Source organism: Entamoeba invadens (genome assembly GCF_000330505.1).
Source record: "Entamoeba invadens IP1 unplaced genomic scaffold scaff_1105074726357, whole genome shotgun sequence".
NCBI lineage: Eukaryota > Evosea > Mastigamoebida > Endamoebidae > Entamoeba > Entamoeba invadens.
Window position 1 is genome coordinate 334,051 of NW_004443615.1, and position 13,283 is coordinate 347,333.

General features: G+C 33.9%; 6 protein-coding genes across 6 annotated transcripts; 3 read left to right on the top strand and 3 right to left on the bottom strand.

Moving 5' to 3' along the window:
- Positions 1–78: 78 nt before the first annotated feature.
- Positions 79–1,494, bottom strand: EIN_371350 (hypothetical protein; the record flags this gene model as incomplete). Its single annotated transcript, XM_004259446.1, has 1 exon — positions 79–1,494. The coding sequence occupies one exon, from the start codon at positions 1,492–1,494 to the stop codon at positions 79–81; it is 1,416 nt and encodes a 471-aa protein (XP_004259494.1).
- A 554-nt stretch (positions 1,495–2,048) lies between these two features.
- EIN_371360 (hypothetical protein) lies at positions 2,049–4,547 on the top strand (the record flags this gene model as incomplete). Its single annotated transcript, XM_004259447.1, has 1 exon — positions 2,049–4,547. One exon carries the CDS (start codon positions 2,049–2,051, stop codon positions 4,545–4,547), a length of 2,499 nt encoding a protein of 832 aa, XP_004259495.1.
- Positions 4,548–4,904: 357 nt separating this feature from the next.
- EIN_371370 (hypothetical protein) lies at positions 4,905–5,699 on the top strand (the record flags this gene model as incomplete). Its single annotated transcript, XM_004259448.1, has 1 exon — positions 4,905–5,699. The coding sequence occupies one exon, from the start codon at positions 4,905–4,907 to the stop codon at positions 5,697–5,699; it is 795 nt and encodes a 264-aa protein (XP_004259496.1).
- A 314-nt stretch (positions 5,700–6,013) lies between these two features.
- On the top strand, positions 6,014–7,147 carry EIN_371380 (actin, putative; the record flags this gene model as incomplete). Its single annotated transcript, XM_004259449.1, has 1 exon — positions 6,014–7,147. One exon carries the CDS (start codon positions 6,014–6,016, stop codon positions 7,145–7,147), a length of 1,134 nt encoding a protein of 377 aa, XP_004259497.1.
- A 656-nt stretch (positions 7,148–7,803) lies between these two features.
- On the bottom strand, positions 7,804–10,035 carry EIN_371390 (receptor tyrosine protein kinase let-23 precursor, putative; the record flags this gene model as incomplete). Its single annotated transcript, XM_004259450.1, has 2 exons — positions 7,804–8,973; positions 9,160–10,035. The coding sequence occupies 2 exons, from the start codon at positions 10,033–10,035 to the stop codon at positions 7,804–7,806; spliced, it is 2,046 nt and encodes a 681-aa protein (XP_004259498.1).
- Positions 10,036–11,681: 1,646 nt separating this feature from the next.
- Positions 11,682–12,779, bottom strand: EIN_371400 (hypothetical protein; the record flags this gene model as incomplete). The annotated part of the gene is made up of 1 exon (XM_004259451.1): positions 11,682–12,779. One exon carries the CDS (start codon positions 12,777–12,779, stop codon positions 11,682–11,684), a length of 1,098 nt encoding a protein of 365 aa, XP_004259499.1.
- Between the last annotated feature and the right edge of the window lie 504 nt (positions 12,780–13,283).

The window sequence follows — 13,283 nt, forward strand, 5'->3', positions numbered from 1 at the left end:
AACTTTTTAATAAAAAGTCAATGCTATTTGTTCTAATTTTCAAATAAATGGTAAAACAATAAATAAATTAATAGTAAATTACTTATTTGGAAGACACTCTCCGTTGGTACATTTCCCTTCAAAATTGCACCCATCACAATTTGGGATTTCAATTTTGAGAGACTCAATATTCTCAACACCTTGCATATCTGCCTTGATTTCAACCTCAAACATGTCTGCCTCAACAAACGCGTTTTCGTAGTTGAAGAACTGTGAATTATCGACAATTTTTGAGTTAAGATTTGAGATTGAAGTGGTGGAATTGTTGATCAGAAAGGCGGGCATTTTGCCATTGAAAAAGTAAAACTTCGCTTTAATTTGAATCGTTGTCACGCTGTCGTTACTCGAAATAAAATGACACGAGACATTTTTGATCTCGTTAAAAAACACAGAGGTGATGATAAACCCTTCAACACTAAAGCTAGGATGGAAGTCGATACCAAAGAAATTGTACATATCGTTTGGGAACCTCACAGATTTTGTGACTTTCGCGCTATCGTAAAGAGAAACCACTCCAACCAATGAATCATGTGAATAAATCGGAATGTCTCTACTCTTTTGCGTTAGTACAATTGGCTCTGGATTTGTGAAGTTGAGTTCATGACTTTTCTCTTTAAACCGAGCACGATATATCTTCGGCTCGATTGTATACCTTATATTCTGCTCTGTTGTGTTGGCGATTTGTTGGATGAATGGAGAAAAATTTTGGGTCTGCTTTGCGTTATTCTTCTCGACTGTGAAATTAAAATAATTATTGATATCGCCGCAGATAATTTGTGGGTCTGTCCGTGCAGGATAGACAGACTGTTTATATAATGGGATGACAACAATATTGAAAGAAGACACACACCCAGTGTCGTGATGTTTCACATACATCGAATAAACAGGGTCCGGGTCTTTCACCGTGACGAGAACAATGTCTTCTACAATCTCGTCGGAACTTTCCTGGCTCGGGTCATTGTAATTTTTGTTCAAACCAAATGTCAGTGTCATTGCATCACATTCAATGTAGTGTTGAATAAAAGAACTTTCCTCACAACCTCCGAATTTTGCTTCGACGGTATATTTAGACGTGTTCAGCGTAACACTTGGAAATTCGGTGTTTTTTGATATAAGGCCGTATTTTGTCTTAACAAAAACGCCACCAAATATAAGGGGAATCGCAGGCTCAACAAACGTGTAAAAATATGTCGAGGTATTTATTTTAATAAAAGGGGGATCGAACGCGCGCGTGAATAAAGTCGCGTATTTATTGTCGCAGGTGTACGACCACTTTGTAAACACCGCACGCACAACAGCCAAAATCACTGTCAAAATTATTGAAAAGATCAAAATGGCTTTTAAATAAAACTTCACACGGTACTGCTTCTTGAAATATTCAATTCGCTTACTTCCCCCGTCCGTGTCATTTGCTTGTGGAGTTTCGTCTTCATAAGTGTAGAGAAAGTACTTCATAAAATAGTTTTATTATAAGATGTAGTTCTTTGGTTTCGAATTGCAATGGTTAATTTTTCTTATTGTTATAAATTCAACAATGTAAGTTTATTTATTATCTATACAATAATTCTAATCAATTATAATTTTTTAAAATTAAAAATTTGGTTCTTTTAATTGATAATTACAATTATACTATATTTATAATTATAAATTTTAGTTAAGGACTTGACCTATTTTAAACAAAAAACGTCTGTCTGTAAACAAAAACTGAATTATTAGTTTTATTTAGTTTTTAAATAATATTGAATAAACAAATAAATTAATTTGTAAATTATGATGAAAAAAAACAAACTAAAAATAAAAACATTTGAAGTTTTTATCGACAAAGTTAAATAAATATTGAAAAAAAACTATAACACTAATAAAATATGAACTAATAATATATTATATAAATTATAATAAAATAGAACGAAATCAAAAATCAAAATCAAAATCAAAAAAAAAATGAAAAAATGAGATTGAGAAGTGTGGAATGATAGAAAATTTGGAAGCCAAATATGTAAAGAAGTCTGATGTGTGAAATACTTGTTTCTATAAATGCTTTGAAATCTCCAGTCGACTGGGAAATTGTCAAATCATTGAATGACAAAGTTGCCTTGGTTGAGTCTGGCGCAGTGAAAAAATGTGGCGAAGAACGAAAAGAAGGGAGCGACCTTTGGAACTTTGTTGTAAAGAGTGGTGACACAACACCATTAAAAAATTCCTCGTGGCTCCGTTGGATCGCTTGTCGGCTTGTGATGCTTGAGAAGCGAGAGCATGATTTGGTGTTTCTAAAAATGCTTGGGAAGACCGGGAAATGTCTTGTTGAATGTGGAGAGTTTTCACTTGGGTCTGACGTCTTCGACACAGCAACGTCTTTGTATGACGAAGTGATGAAAAGCGTTGTTGGAAATCAAGAACGGCAAGACACTCGAAAAGTTGGATGGATGTTGTTTGTATGGAGAATGCAATCTGCATGGAAAGAGGGAAAGATGGAGCTTGCGTGGATGTTTTTCAATAAAGCAAAGGATTTGGTGAAAGACAGTAACGAATCGATTGAGGATTTCTTGGTACTCATATATAACAAAGTTCTTGAGATGTACAACATTGGAATGTATCAAGCGTCAATCGAATGGCTGAACGAATACATCCAATTATCGACATCTGACAAGGTCAGGGTCGGAGAGGCTTTGAAGATTGTGTCAAACTGCTACCTGCATTTGGGTGATGCTGAGAAGGCGGTTAGTTACATCGAAAAGAGTCTGGAATTTAGTAAGAACGAAGACTCTGAAATGGTCCATGTGAAGTGTCTGTTACTCGCAAACCCAAACTCTGCGATCCAACCATTCAAGTTGTTTATCACGTCTCCTGATGTGTCATTTTCAAATAAAATTGCAATATGCAAAGCAGCTGGAGATGTAAAAAATGCTGACCTTGGGCTTTTCGGGTATGAAACTCTCCTTTCTTCACTTTCCAAAAAAGACGTGGTCGACTCTCGTTTATTCTTCGAGGTCTCCCAAAGCTATTTGGAATTTTTATTCTCTTGCAACTCTGTTAACTACATTTCGTCGCAGAATCTTATTGAGTTGGTAATGAAGAACGTCCAAAGTGGAAAGGTGCAATTTTTATCAGAAGAGGTGTATTCACTTGTTGCACTCTTATGGGAGCGCGGTGTTTTTGATGTGAAGAACGCCAACTTTAGAACAGGTAATGAGTGGTTTACGTGCGCCTCGACATTAATGCACCTTACAAAATGTACTGAACATCTTGAGGAATTATCAAAAAACATTTCAATTTGCAGCTATGAGTTGCACAACTACACCGAAGCAACATCGTCAGCAAAAAACTCCATTGAAGGTGGTTGTACTGACCTAAAACCAGATTTTATTTTGTTTTCAAGTCTCCTTCATCTGCACGATCCCGAGGGTGCATCAAGTGCATTATCTTCCACGCTCCGTCGAGCAAGTTCGAACGACGACAAAGTCAAATACCTTGAGGCATGTTGTGGGGTTTGCGAAGAACAAAACGAGGAATCCATCCTCGTAAAATGTCTCAGAGAAATGTTTGCGTCACTTCCAGGAAACAGTGCCGCTGGAACCACGGTGGTTGTCTTCAAACAACTTCTTAAACGTGAATGTTCGGTTGGTTTGCTGAAAAGGTTTTCCGAAATGCTCCAAGGTGATAGCGCTGGTGTTGTTGGTGAAGAGACTGGAGACGTAGAGTGGTGTCTTGCCTTTCTTTTCAACACGGGAAAAGCTAGTTACACTTCAAACTCGTTGTTGTTGTGTTGCTGGTGCTTTTTTGTTTACAATGAACTATCAAAGTGTTTCCAACCATACAGCGAGTTATACGAAAACAGAATATTGGCATGTCTGATGGGTGCCGCTTGTGGGTCAGAGAGTGTCGGGAAAGAAGTGTCCGATCAAATTATGGTGATGTCAAAAGAAGCAAAAGAATGCCTTGAAAAATTGAGAATAAAAGGTTCATCAAGTAACAACCCAATTGACAAACTGGAGACCACTTGCAACACCGTTGGAGTCAAGGTAGCACTTTCTTTAGGAAACGGAGTCGAGGGAGCCGTTTCTTCGTTGATACAGAGTGGAGCAAACCCTTCAGTTCTCGAACTTGTTGGGATGAGTTGTGTTTCGGCTGGGAAAACGAGTGAAGGGATAAAGTGTCTCGAAACCGCAATCACACAGACGTGCAAAGAACCTGAATTGAACGCAAAGCGATTCGCAAGAGTGATAAGAGAGATTGTGAGTAATTCGCCCGACGAAAATGCGTTGAACACAATAAAAAAAGCCCTCACTGTTATGAAAAGTGTTGGCGAAAATTACCCACCAACAGAAATCGAGTGGCTCATGGCCACGTCGTGGAACAAAGGAAATAGGTCTCGGTATTCCCATGACTTTGGTAGGGCGGAGAGTTGGTTTACAACAGCACTGGACATATCGATATTTGTTAAAAACAAAGACGATACCAAGAAAATGATGAACGAAGAGTATCAAAAGTTCCACTCCATTAAAGTTTAATTTTAATAATAACAATAAAACTATTGTTAATGGAATGTGTTTATTATTTTTATTTTTATAAAAAACATTACAGTAAGGGGAAATTGTTCTAAACGACAATAAATCATTGTTTCAGTTTTTTGACGATTTTGATGAGTTTCTATTTGATTCCCAATTTTTTAATAAATTTGTTGTGCATTTTTTTTCCAAAAAAAAACCACTATAAATTCCAATGATAATTCCTCAACAATCGATAATTCTTATTTATTATTGTTATAATTTTTTAATAATTATAATAAAGCGAAAAACTTATAAAGTTGAAGTTTTGTAATATCAAGTTACTAAAATTACTGTAAACTCATTAAAAAAGTGACACAGATGGAATTGTCCCAGTCAAGCTCGTCTTTAAAGAAAAACACCATTTCTAAAAGAGAAAGCACCCAGCGTGAGTATATAAGTAATGCAGCACTTATTGGTCTTTCCAATTGTTATGGTGCATCCTTTAGAATCAAGTGTCCTGTTTTAAACAACAAAAGTTTCATCAACTTTGACCACTTCACAATAACATCTTCTTCGTTGTTTCCGTCGTTTGCAAGGATTGTTGATGCGGACAGAAAGACCAAGAAGAATGAAGACGCCCAAATATATAATTTTATTGCAGGATGGCTGGCTGAAACTTTTGAATTGGATTCTGAAGCACGAAAAACACACTCAAGCAAGAAACAAATAGGACAAGTGAAGTATGCACGGATGGGCCCATTTTCTGAGAAGGGGTTCAAAGAATTTGGCGTTGGTGTGATTGGCATTATCAGAGCACTTCCTAAGACACACTACGCGAGAAGGCAAAACTTGGCCACTTTAGATCCTTATAACCTTTCTATCTGCCAACTCTACAACACACTGATAACTGAACCCGAAAACCTTTATGATTATCAACAGAGTTCTAGCGTTTCTAATACACAAGAAACACAGTCTTCTGGTATAGATGAAAAACAAACCGATACATCGGTTCAAACCAATTCACTTAGTATGGACACACCTTGTTTTTATATGGCAATGGGGAATAACCAATTTCCCAACGCTCAACTGACAAGTGTGTTTCAGTGTCCCACAGCTGTATTATACACTGTGGAGTTAAATCCTATGTATGTCTCCTTATCAACCCAATATTAAGGGAGACTCTAAATACTTTCAACTAAAACAATGTTGAAAGTGGTTATATTTCTTTATTGATTTTTTTTGTTTGTTGAATTTCTTGAATAACATTTTTTAAATACGCGTTTAGTAACACCATCAAATAACATTTCATGTATTGTTGGATGTTTTTTATAATATCTATTTCTAATAATATAAAAATTATTAAAAAAACCAATACAAAAACATCAAAACTATTTGGCGAACTGAAAGAACTGACTAACGATAACTCTAACACCAAACTTTAACCAAACAATATATAAGCTACAAACTTGAAAGAAGAAGACATTCAAATGGGAGAAGAAGGAGAAGTACAAGCACTTGTTGTAGACAATGGATCCGGTATGTGCAAGGCCGGTTTTGCTGGTGATGACGCACCACGAGCTGTCTTCCCATCAATTGTTGGCAGACCAAAACAAGTCTCAGTCATGGCTGGTATGGGCAACAAGGACACCTATGTTGGAGATGAAGCACAATCAAAGAGAGGTATCTTGACTTTGAAATACCCAATTGAGCACGGTATTGTCAACAACTGGGACGACATGGAGAAGATCTGGCACCACACTTTCTACAACGAGCTCAGAATTGCACCAGAAGAACACCCAGTCCTCTTGACTGAAGCCCCAATGAACCCAAAGGCTAACAGAGAAAAGATGACACAAATCATGTTCGAGACTTTCAACGTCCCAGCCATGTACGTTGGAATTCAAGCTGTCCTTTCATTGTATGCCTCTGGTAGAACCACTGGAATCGTCATGGATTCTGGTGACGGTGTCTCTCACTGCGTCCCAATCTATGAAGGTTTCTCACTCCCACACGCCATTCTCAGAATTGATCTTGCTGGTCGTGATCTCACAGACTACCTCATGAAGATCTTGACTGAAAGAGGTTATGCTTTCACCACAACTGCTGAAAGAGAAATTGTCAGAGACATCAAGGAGAAGCTCTGCTACGTCGCTCTTGACTTCAACGAAGAAATGCAAAAGGCTGCCTCATCATCAGAACTCGAGAAGTCATACGAACTTCCAGATGGTCAAGTCATCACCATTGGCAATGAAAGATTCAGATGCCCAGAAGCACTCTTCCAGCCATCATTCCTTGGTATGGAAGCATCAGGTATTCACGAGACCACTTACAACTCAATCATGAAATGCGATGTCGATATCAGAAAGGACTTGTACGGAAACATCGTCTTGTCTGGTGGAACATCAATGTACCCAGGCATTAACGACAGACTCGAGAAGGAGATGGTTGCTCTTGCACCACCAACAATGAAGATCAAGGTCATTGCACCACCAGAGAGAAAGTACTCTGTCTGGATCGGAGGCTCAATTCTTGCCTCATTGTCCACTTTCCAAAACATGTGGATCACCAAGGAAGAGTACGACGAGTCTGGCCCAGCCATCGTCCACAGAAAGTGTTTCTAATTCATTCACATTTTACTTTTCTATTCTCTTTTTTATACAACAAAATATTTCATTAATTTAATATTTTTAGTTTAAAATAGTTGTTTATTATCAAACACAACACACAAATACAAAACAGATTTCACTTACATGATACTATTTAGAAATGTATAAATTACTGACTCATTCATTTTAAAACGAGTTGCTAACTTCAAAAAAGTAAGTGGCAACTTCAGTATCAACAGAAAGTAATACTCGTGGCAATTTTATATGCATTTCCATTATTGAGAAATTATTAAATTGTTACACTTTGAAAAAATATTTTTTTTGCCACTAAATTCTTGTGATAACCCAACCAGTTTATAATTATCAAATTCAATAAAAAGTGTTTATTGTGATATTTGTGATGTGGTATGAATCAAACATTGTAAATTTTGACAATAATCGAATCATTAAACAATTTATTGAAATATCGAATTAAATAAATCCAATAAATAACAACAACATAACAAAAAAATTCAATTATCATAAACATATAATGATTTTATTTTCTTATATTTAAATCAATAAAACAATTAAAATAATATTCATAAAACGAGTTAGAAGTTCAATAATCTCGATTCACAACAAATAATCAAGTAAAGAATTATTTAAGGTAAAAAAAGGATTAACAATTATCAATTCATTTGTTTAAATTGACTTTCCAATAGTCGATAAATTTCATTAATTTCAATTCTATTTTGTGGTATATAGTTCCACGACTTTTGTATTATCTCATACAACGCTTGTGGAGTCTTCTCTGGTTTCTCAAGGTAATTACCTTTCGACACAAAGTCGACTATTTTCCAAGGAAACTTGAACTTCTCTTTAGAAAAAGCATACGACCATCCAAAGCATTCATACATAGTAATAGCAAACGAATATACATCTGCGGGCTTTTTATAATTCCCTGAATTTAACACTTCTGGTGCCATGTAACTTGGTGTCCCAATACATGCTGTGAATGTCATATTAGTCATCATCATATTTACATTTCTCGAACTTCCAAAGTCTGTTATTTTGCCGTTTACTTGGGATCCTTCATTCATTTTTAATGTAAACACTAATATATTGTCTGGCTTGATATCTCGATGTAAAATACCATTCTCGTGTAAATAGCTTATTCCTTGAGATGTGTCCATACAAAATTTAATTCGTAGTTTCATCCCAATTTCATCACTCTTTTTATGTTTCATTACATCTTGAAGGGATCCAAAAGGTGCGTATTCAGTAACCATACATATCTTGTTTAATATGTTAACCGCCCCATAGAAATGAATAATATAATCACTCCGGAATTTATCTAACATAGATACTTCTTTCTCAAATTCAGTAAGACCATTATCTATGTCACTCATTTGTTTCATCTTTTTGATTGCAACATCACACCCTCGATATTTGCCTTTGTAAACAATTCCAAATGAACCTTCGCCTAATATTTTTTCTTCAAGAATCTCATCATAGTCTAAATATGTCGAGATAGTCGTTTCGAATTCAATTTTCACTGAAATTATGTCATCTATTCCCTTCTTCATGTCAGTCACAACAAAGTTGATTTTGTCATTTATTGTACTTGAGCATTTGGGGGTAATTAGAATTTCAAACTCACATGCAAATCCATTTAATAAAGTAATTCCCGTTGGGTTTAAAGAAATAAAATACTTATCTGTTTCTTTCGCTACATATCTAATTTTGACGGATTGTTTATTTGAATATCCAATACACAACAGTTCTTTCGATTCTTTGTTCACTGGAATGTTTCCATCTTTGTCTTGACTCTCTTCAAATAACACTTTTTGTTTATCCACCTTTATTTTATTACCAATTTCTATAAACTGGATGTTTGATTGTGACATCTTAAATAAACACGTGTTCTTTGATAATCGATTCAAATAGTCTTGACGAAGTACACGAATGACAGAAAAGTAGAGTCCAATTAATAAAAGAATCATTATAAATATGATAACTATAATTAGAATCACTATAAACCAAACTTCAGCTTGAGTTTCACAAAAGTGTCCTTTATCATCTGGAGAGTGCCAAAAAGAACATTTGATGCACTTGGAATTGATTACAGAGGTACAGTGCTGGATTTGTTTCTTTGAATAACAATTTCCGGATATTAAGTCGTGATCTTCAGAACATGAAAGACACTCTTTTAAGGAGTAACAAGTACTACAATTTTCATTACACTTTGAACATGAATTTTGGTACGAGAAATAGCCATCAGGACATTGTGAACAGCCTAAAGTGGTCGGTTGCACTGCACACCCTCTTATTTGACTCTGTGGATAACATTCTGAGGCATATAAATAGTTAGTGGAGTTACAGGATATACAATTATCACCATTGTTACATAAGGAACACTTTATATCACAAGATATACAGTCGGGGTACTTCGGATAATAACTATTGTTGCATACTAGACACCCTCCTACATTTGGAATATACTGCTCGCATTTTCCTTTTAAATAATCAAGTGTTTTACACTCCCCAGAAGTTAAATATAACGTCGAATTACAGGAAAGACAATATGTCGAGTTGTGACATGTCATACAACCATTCTCACAAGGAACACAGACATGCTTGTCATTCAAATAAAACTTTTCTTCACATCGAATACACTTTCCTAATGGATCAACTTTAAGACAGTTCTGTGCTACTGAATCGCCACATTTACCATTATTAAGTAACATGTTGTCTTCACATTGAATGCACCATCCATTCAAATATATTTCACATGAAGGTATTGGAGTAAGACATCTTCCATTCTCGTCCTGAATTGTAGAAGTGTCACATAATGTACTCTCACATGTCGTAGTTGCGTTTATATACGAATTTGATAAACATTCATAACATGTTGCATCCATACCACATTGATGGCAATTGGAGTCACAAGAGACACATTCACCACTTTTTAGGTAGTAACTTTCGACACAAGATTGTATTTTATCCCATTTGATTTTGCTAAACCTTCTATAAATTCACATATCCCATTTGAATCAACGACATATCCAGTAGTACATTGGAGACATTTTCCGTTTGTTGAAAATTCACAATTATCCGGAAGGCTATCGCAGATGTTATTTGCAACTTTTTGTTTGTCACAAACTAAGCACAATGAATTCCGTGGCTTTTCACAGGAGTCCACACATTTACCATTTGAGAAAACAAAACCTTGCTCGCATATTGTACAATTCGTGTTGTCAAAACAATGTAAACAGTTTATTCCGCATTGCAAACATTTTGAAGAAAGATAATACGTCTCTTTACACTCATAACATCTCTTTTCTATCTTATTTAAGCAATTTTCATCTTCAGCAATTTCTATTTGTGAAGATATGCAAGTGAAGTCCAATGAAGTGTATTTCATTACACGACATGTGCCATTCGTGACATGTTCTTTTGATATCAAATATGTAAGTTGAGACTTTGATTTAATGATTTGATCAATTGTAAATGTAGAAGTTGTTATTACTACAGTATTCATACTATTTAATGTAAGTTTATCAAAAGTGGAATTTATGATATCCAAATCAAGCGGATTTATTACATTAAATGTCTTCACTTCCAAATTAGTAAACACAAAATTACTCAATGATACATTTTGACTATTAAATGTAAAAATTATTTCTGTTCCATCTCTTTTAATGTTGCTTTTGATATTCCCAATTTCACTCAATGTGAAAAATTTGTTCTTAGAAATTTCAGTTGGCTGACTGGCAAATTTTAGTATTTTGTTATATGTATTTGGAACAGTGACACTTCCAGTTTTCACCCCAAGTATAGTAATATTAGTATTTGTATTAATTATATAGTTAAAGTCTTCTTTCTTATTTGTTATAATAAAATCGTTATATGAATCCGTTGTGATTTCCAGTGTATTTTCAGTTGATGTGACTTCAATTGTATGTACTTGTGTTGTATTCAAATTACTTGGGTACTCAAATCTTCTTTCAGAAATTAATGAAGTGAAGCTCTTTACTACTAAAGTCAATGAAATCACTTTAGGAAGAGAAACAGTCCCAAGACTCTCTGTTGTAATCGTGTACTTCGAGTCTATTAAAGTGTTTGTAGTTTCTTTATCAGAGGAAAAAGAAAGTGTTTCTTCTCCAACTTGAATTGAAACTTGAGCAAAACCAGTTGATGTTGTCATTGTATTTTGACTCATAGTAAATGTCAGTGTTGTTGTTAATTCATTTAATTGAAATTTAATGTTATTCACTGTAATATAATTGTTATTTCTAGCAACACAAGTAACACCCAAAATCCCCGTTGACATTTCCACGTTCAATTTATTTAAATTAAGTTGTGTTGTAACATCAAAATTTTGAGTTAAAACTTTAAAAGTGATTTTCTTTGTGTTATCAAATACAATGCATTTCAAGTAATTTGTATATTCATCACTCACAATAATTTCATTCTCATTTTGTGATATTAAAATGTTTGTTGTTTGAATTGTTGTTGTTTCTTTTATTAAAGAAAAGACGTTTTCTAAAGTCAAATTCGCAACAAATTATGATGCCAAAGAAAAAGCAGTGACTTCACTTTTAACAACAATATTTGTGTAACTTCCTCCATTTCTAATTTGAGTATTAATTGGTGCAACTAAATTGTTTAAGTCTTTTGATAACAAGTCGACAATACCATTTTCGATATAAATAGTACAAGTAAATCCATCATATGTTGTACATGGACAGTGTGGTGCTGTAAATGCAAATAAATTCGTTGAAGGAATTATATCCATCCACTGGTTTCCATTCAAATAACACTTTAATTGTTTACAATCAACACTATTTAAGCCATTCGGGCAATATCGAATTAACTTTTCATTGATCATATAAAGGTGGTTTAACCCATTAGTGTTACTCCATACTGCTTTAGTTATATATTTTGCGATATCGTCACCATACTCATTGACATCTTTTTGCATTGAAACGACGTCAACACAATTTGAAGTGCCATCGACCATTCCAAACGTTGGGTAGATGTGCATCACATTTTCTGGAGCAATCCATGATGTTATTAAAGGATAAATAAATTCATAGTTATTAGGAACTTCTATTTTTCCTCTTAAAGAAATTGACTCATTAAAGGTGATGTGACTTCCTTTGTTGAATGACATTTTTTCATTACAATGAAAATGACTTGGAATTGTAATATGACTGTTTTCTTTTAGTTCAACATTTTTAAATTCAAACCACGCATATAAGCTCACTGTGATGTTGTTTTTTAGAACTAATGCATCGGAATTTTGGAGCGGATAATCTTTTACTGTTTGCTCCCCTTCTATGTAAAACTTGAAGTTTCTATCTACTATCACAACACAATTTTCTTTGTAATGATCAATAGAACCAAAAATTGTCTGAATACAATACGGTCCAGTAAACTCACATTTGTCGTTACGTTGTTGTGCTGTGTTTAATGTTGTGCACATACAAAGTGTGACATCGGGTGATGAAAACCCAATGTTATAATAGGAGCCATCAACTGAGGATGTAGTTGCACTTTTTGTCACTTGATTTGAGTTGGTCGTACAACTAAAGTCGTAGTTGTTTTCCAAGTTGAAAGCAGACGCATTCATCACCAAGAAAAGTGCTACGATCAGAAACATTATTTGTGAATATATGATTCTAATATTCATTGTTTTTCAAAATGTTATTGTTTTTCCCCGTTTTTTTAAGGTAAATTAATGAATACCAAATTATTAAACTCTAACCATTTTAAATAAAAATGTTACAATATTTATTTTTATTATTAAATAATATGGTATCATTCCAAGTAATTATTTATAATATATATAACTAATAAATGTATAATACATTTATATTATATTATAATATAAATAATATAATTTAATTAAAATATCAAATACAATTAAAATGAAATTTAAATGTTATTTTTAACAATAAAACGTTTTTAAAAATATAATCAATTTTTTTAAATAAATTTTGGAACAATAATCATCTCATATTAGTTTTACTAACTAGAGTTATATTATATTAAATAAAAATGGCTTTAGAATTATAAAAAGTAATAACAAACTAAATTTGAACTATACTTTTAGTTTGAATCATCAAAACACGAATTATTTAATTTTTGACGTTGATCTTGAAAA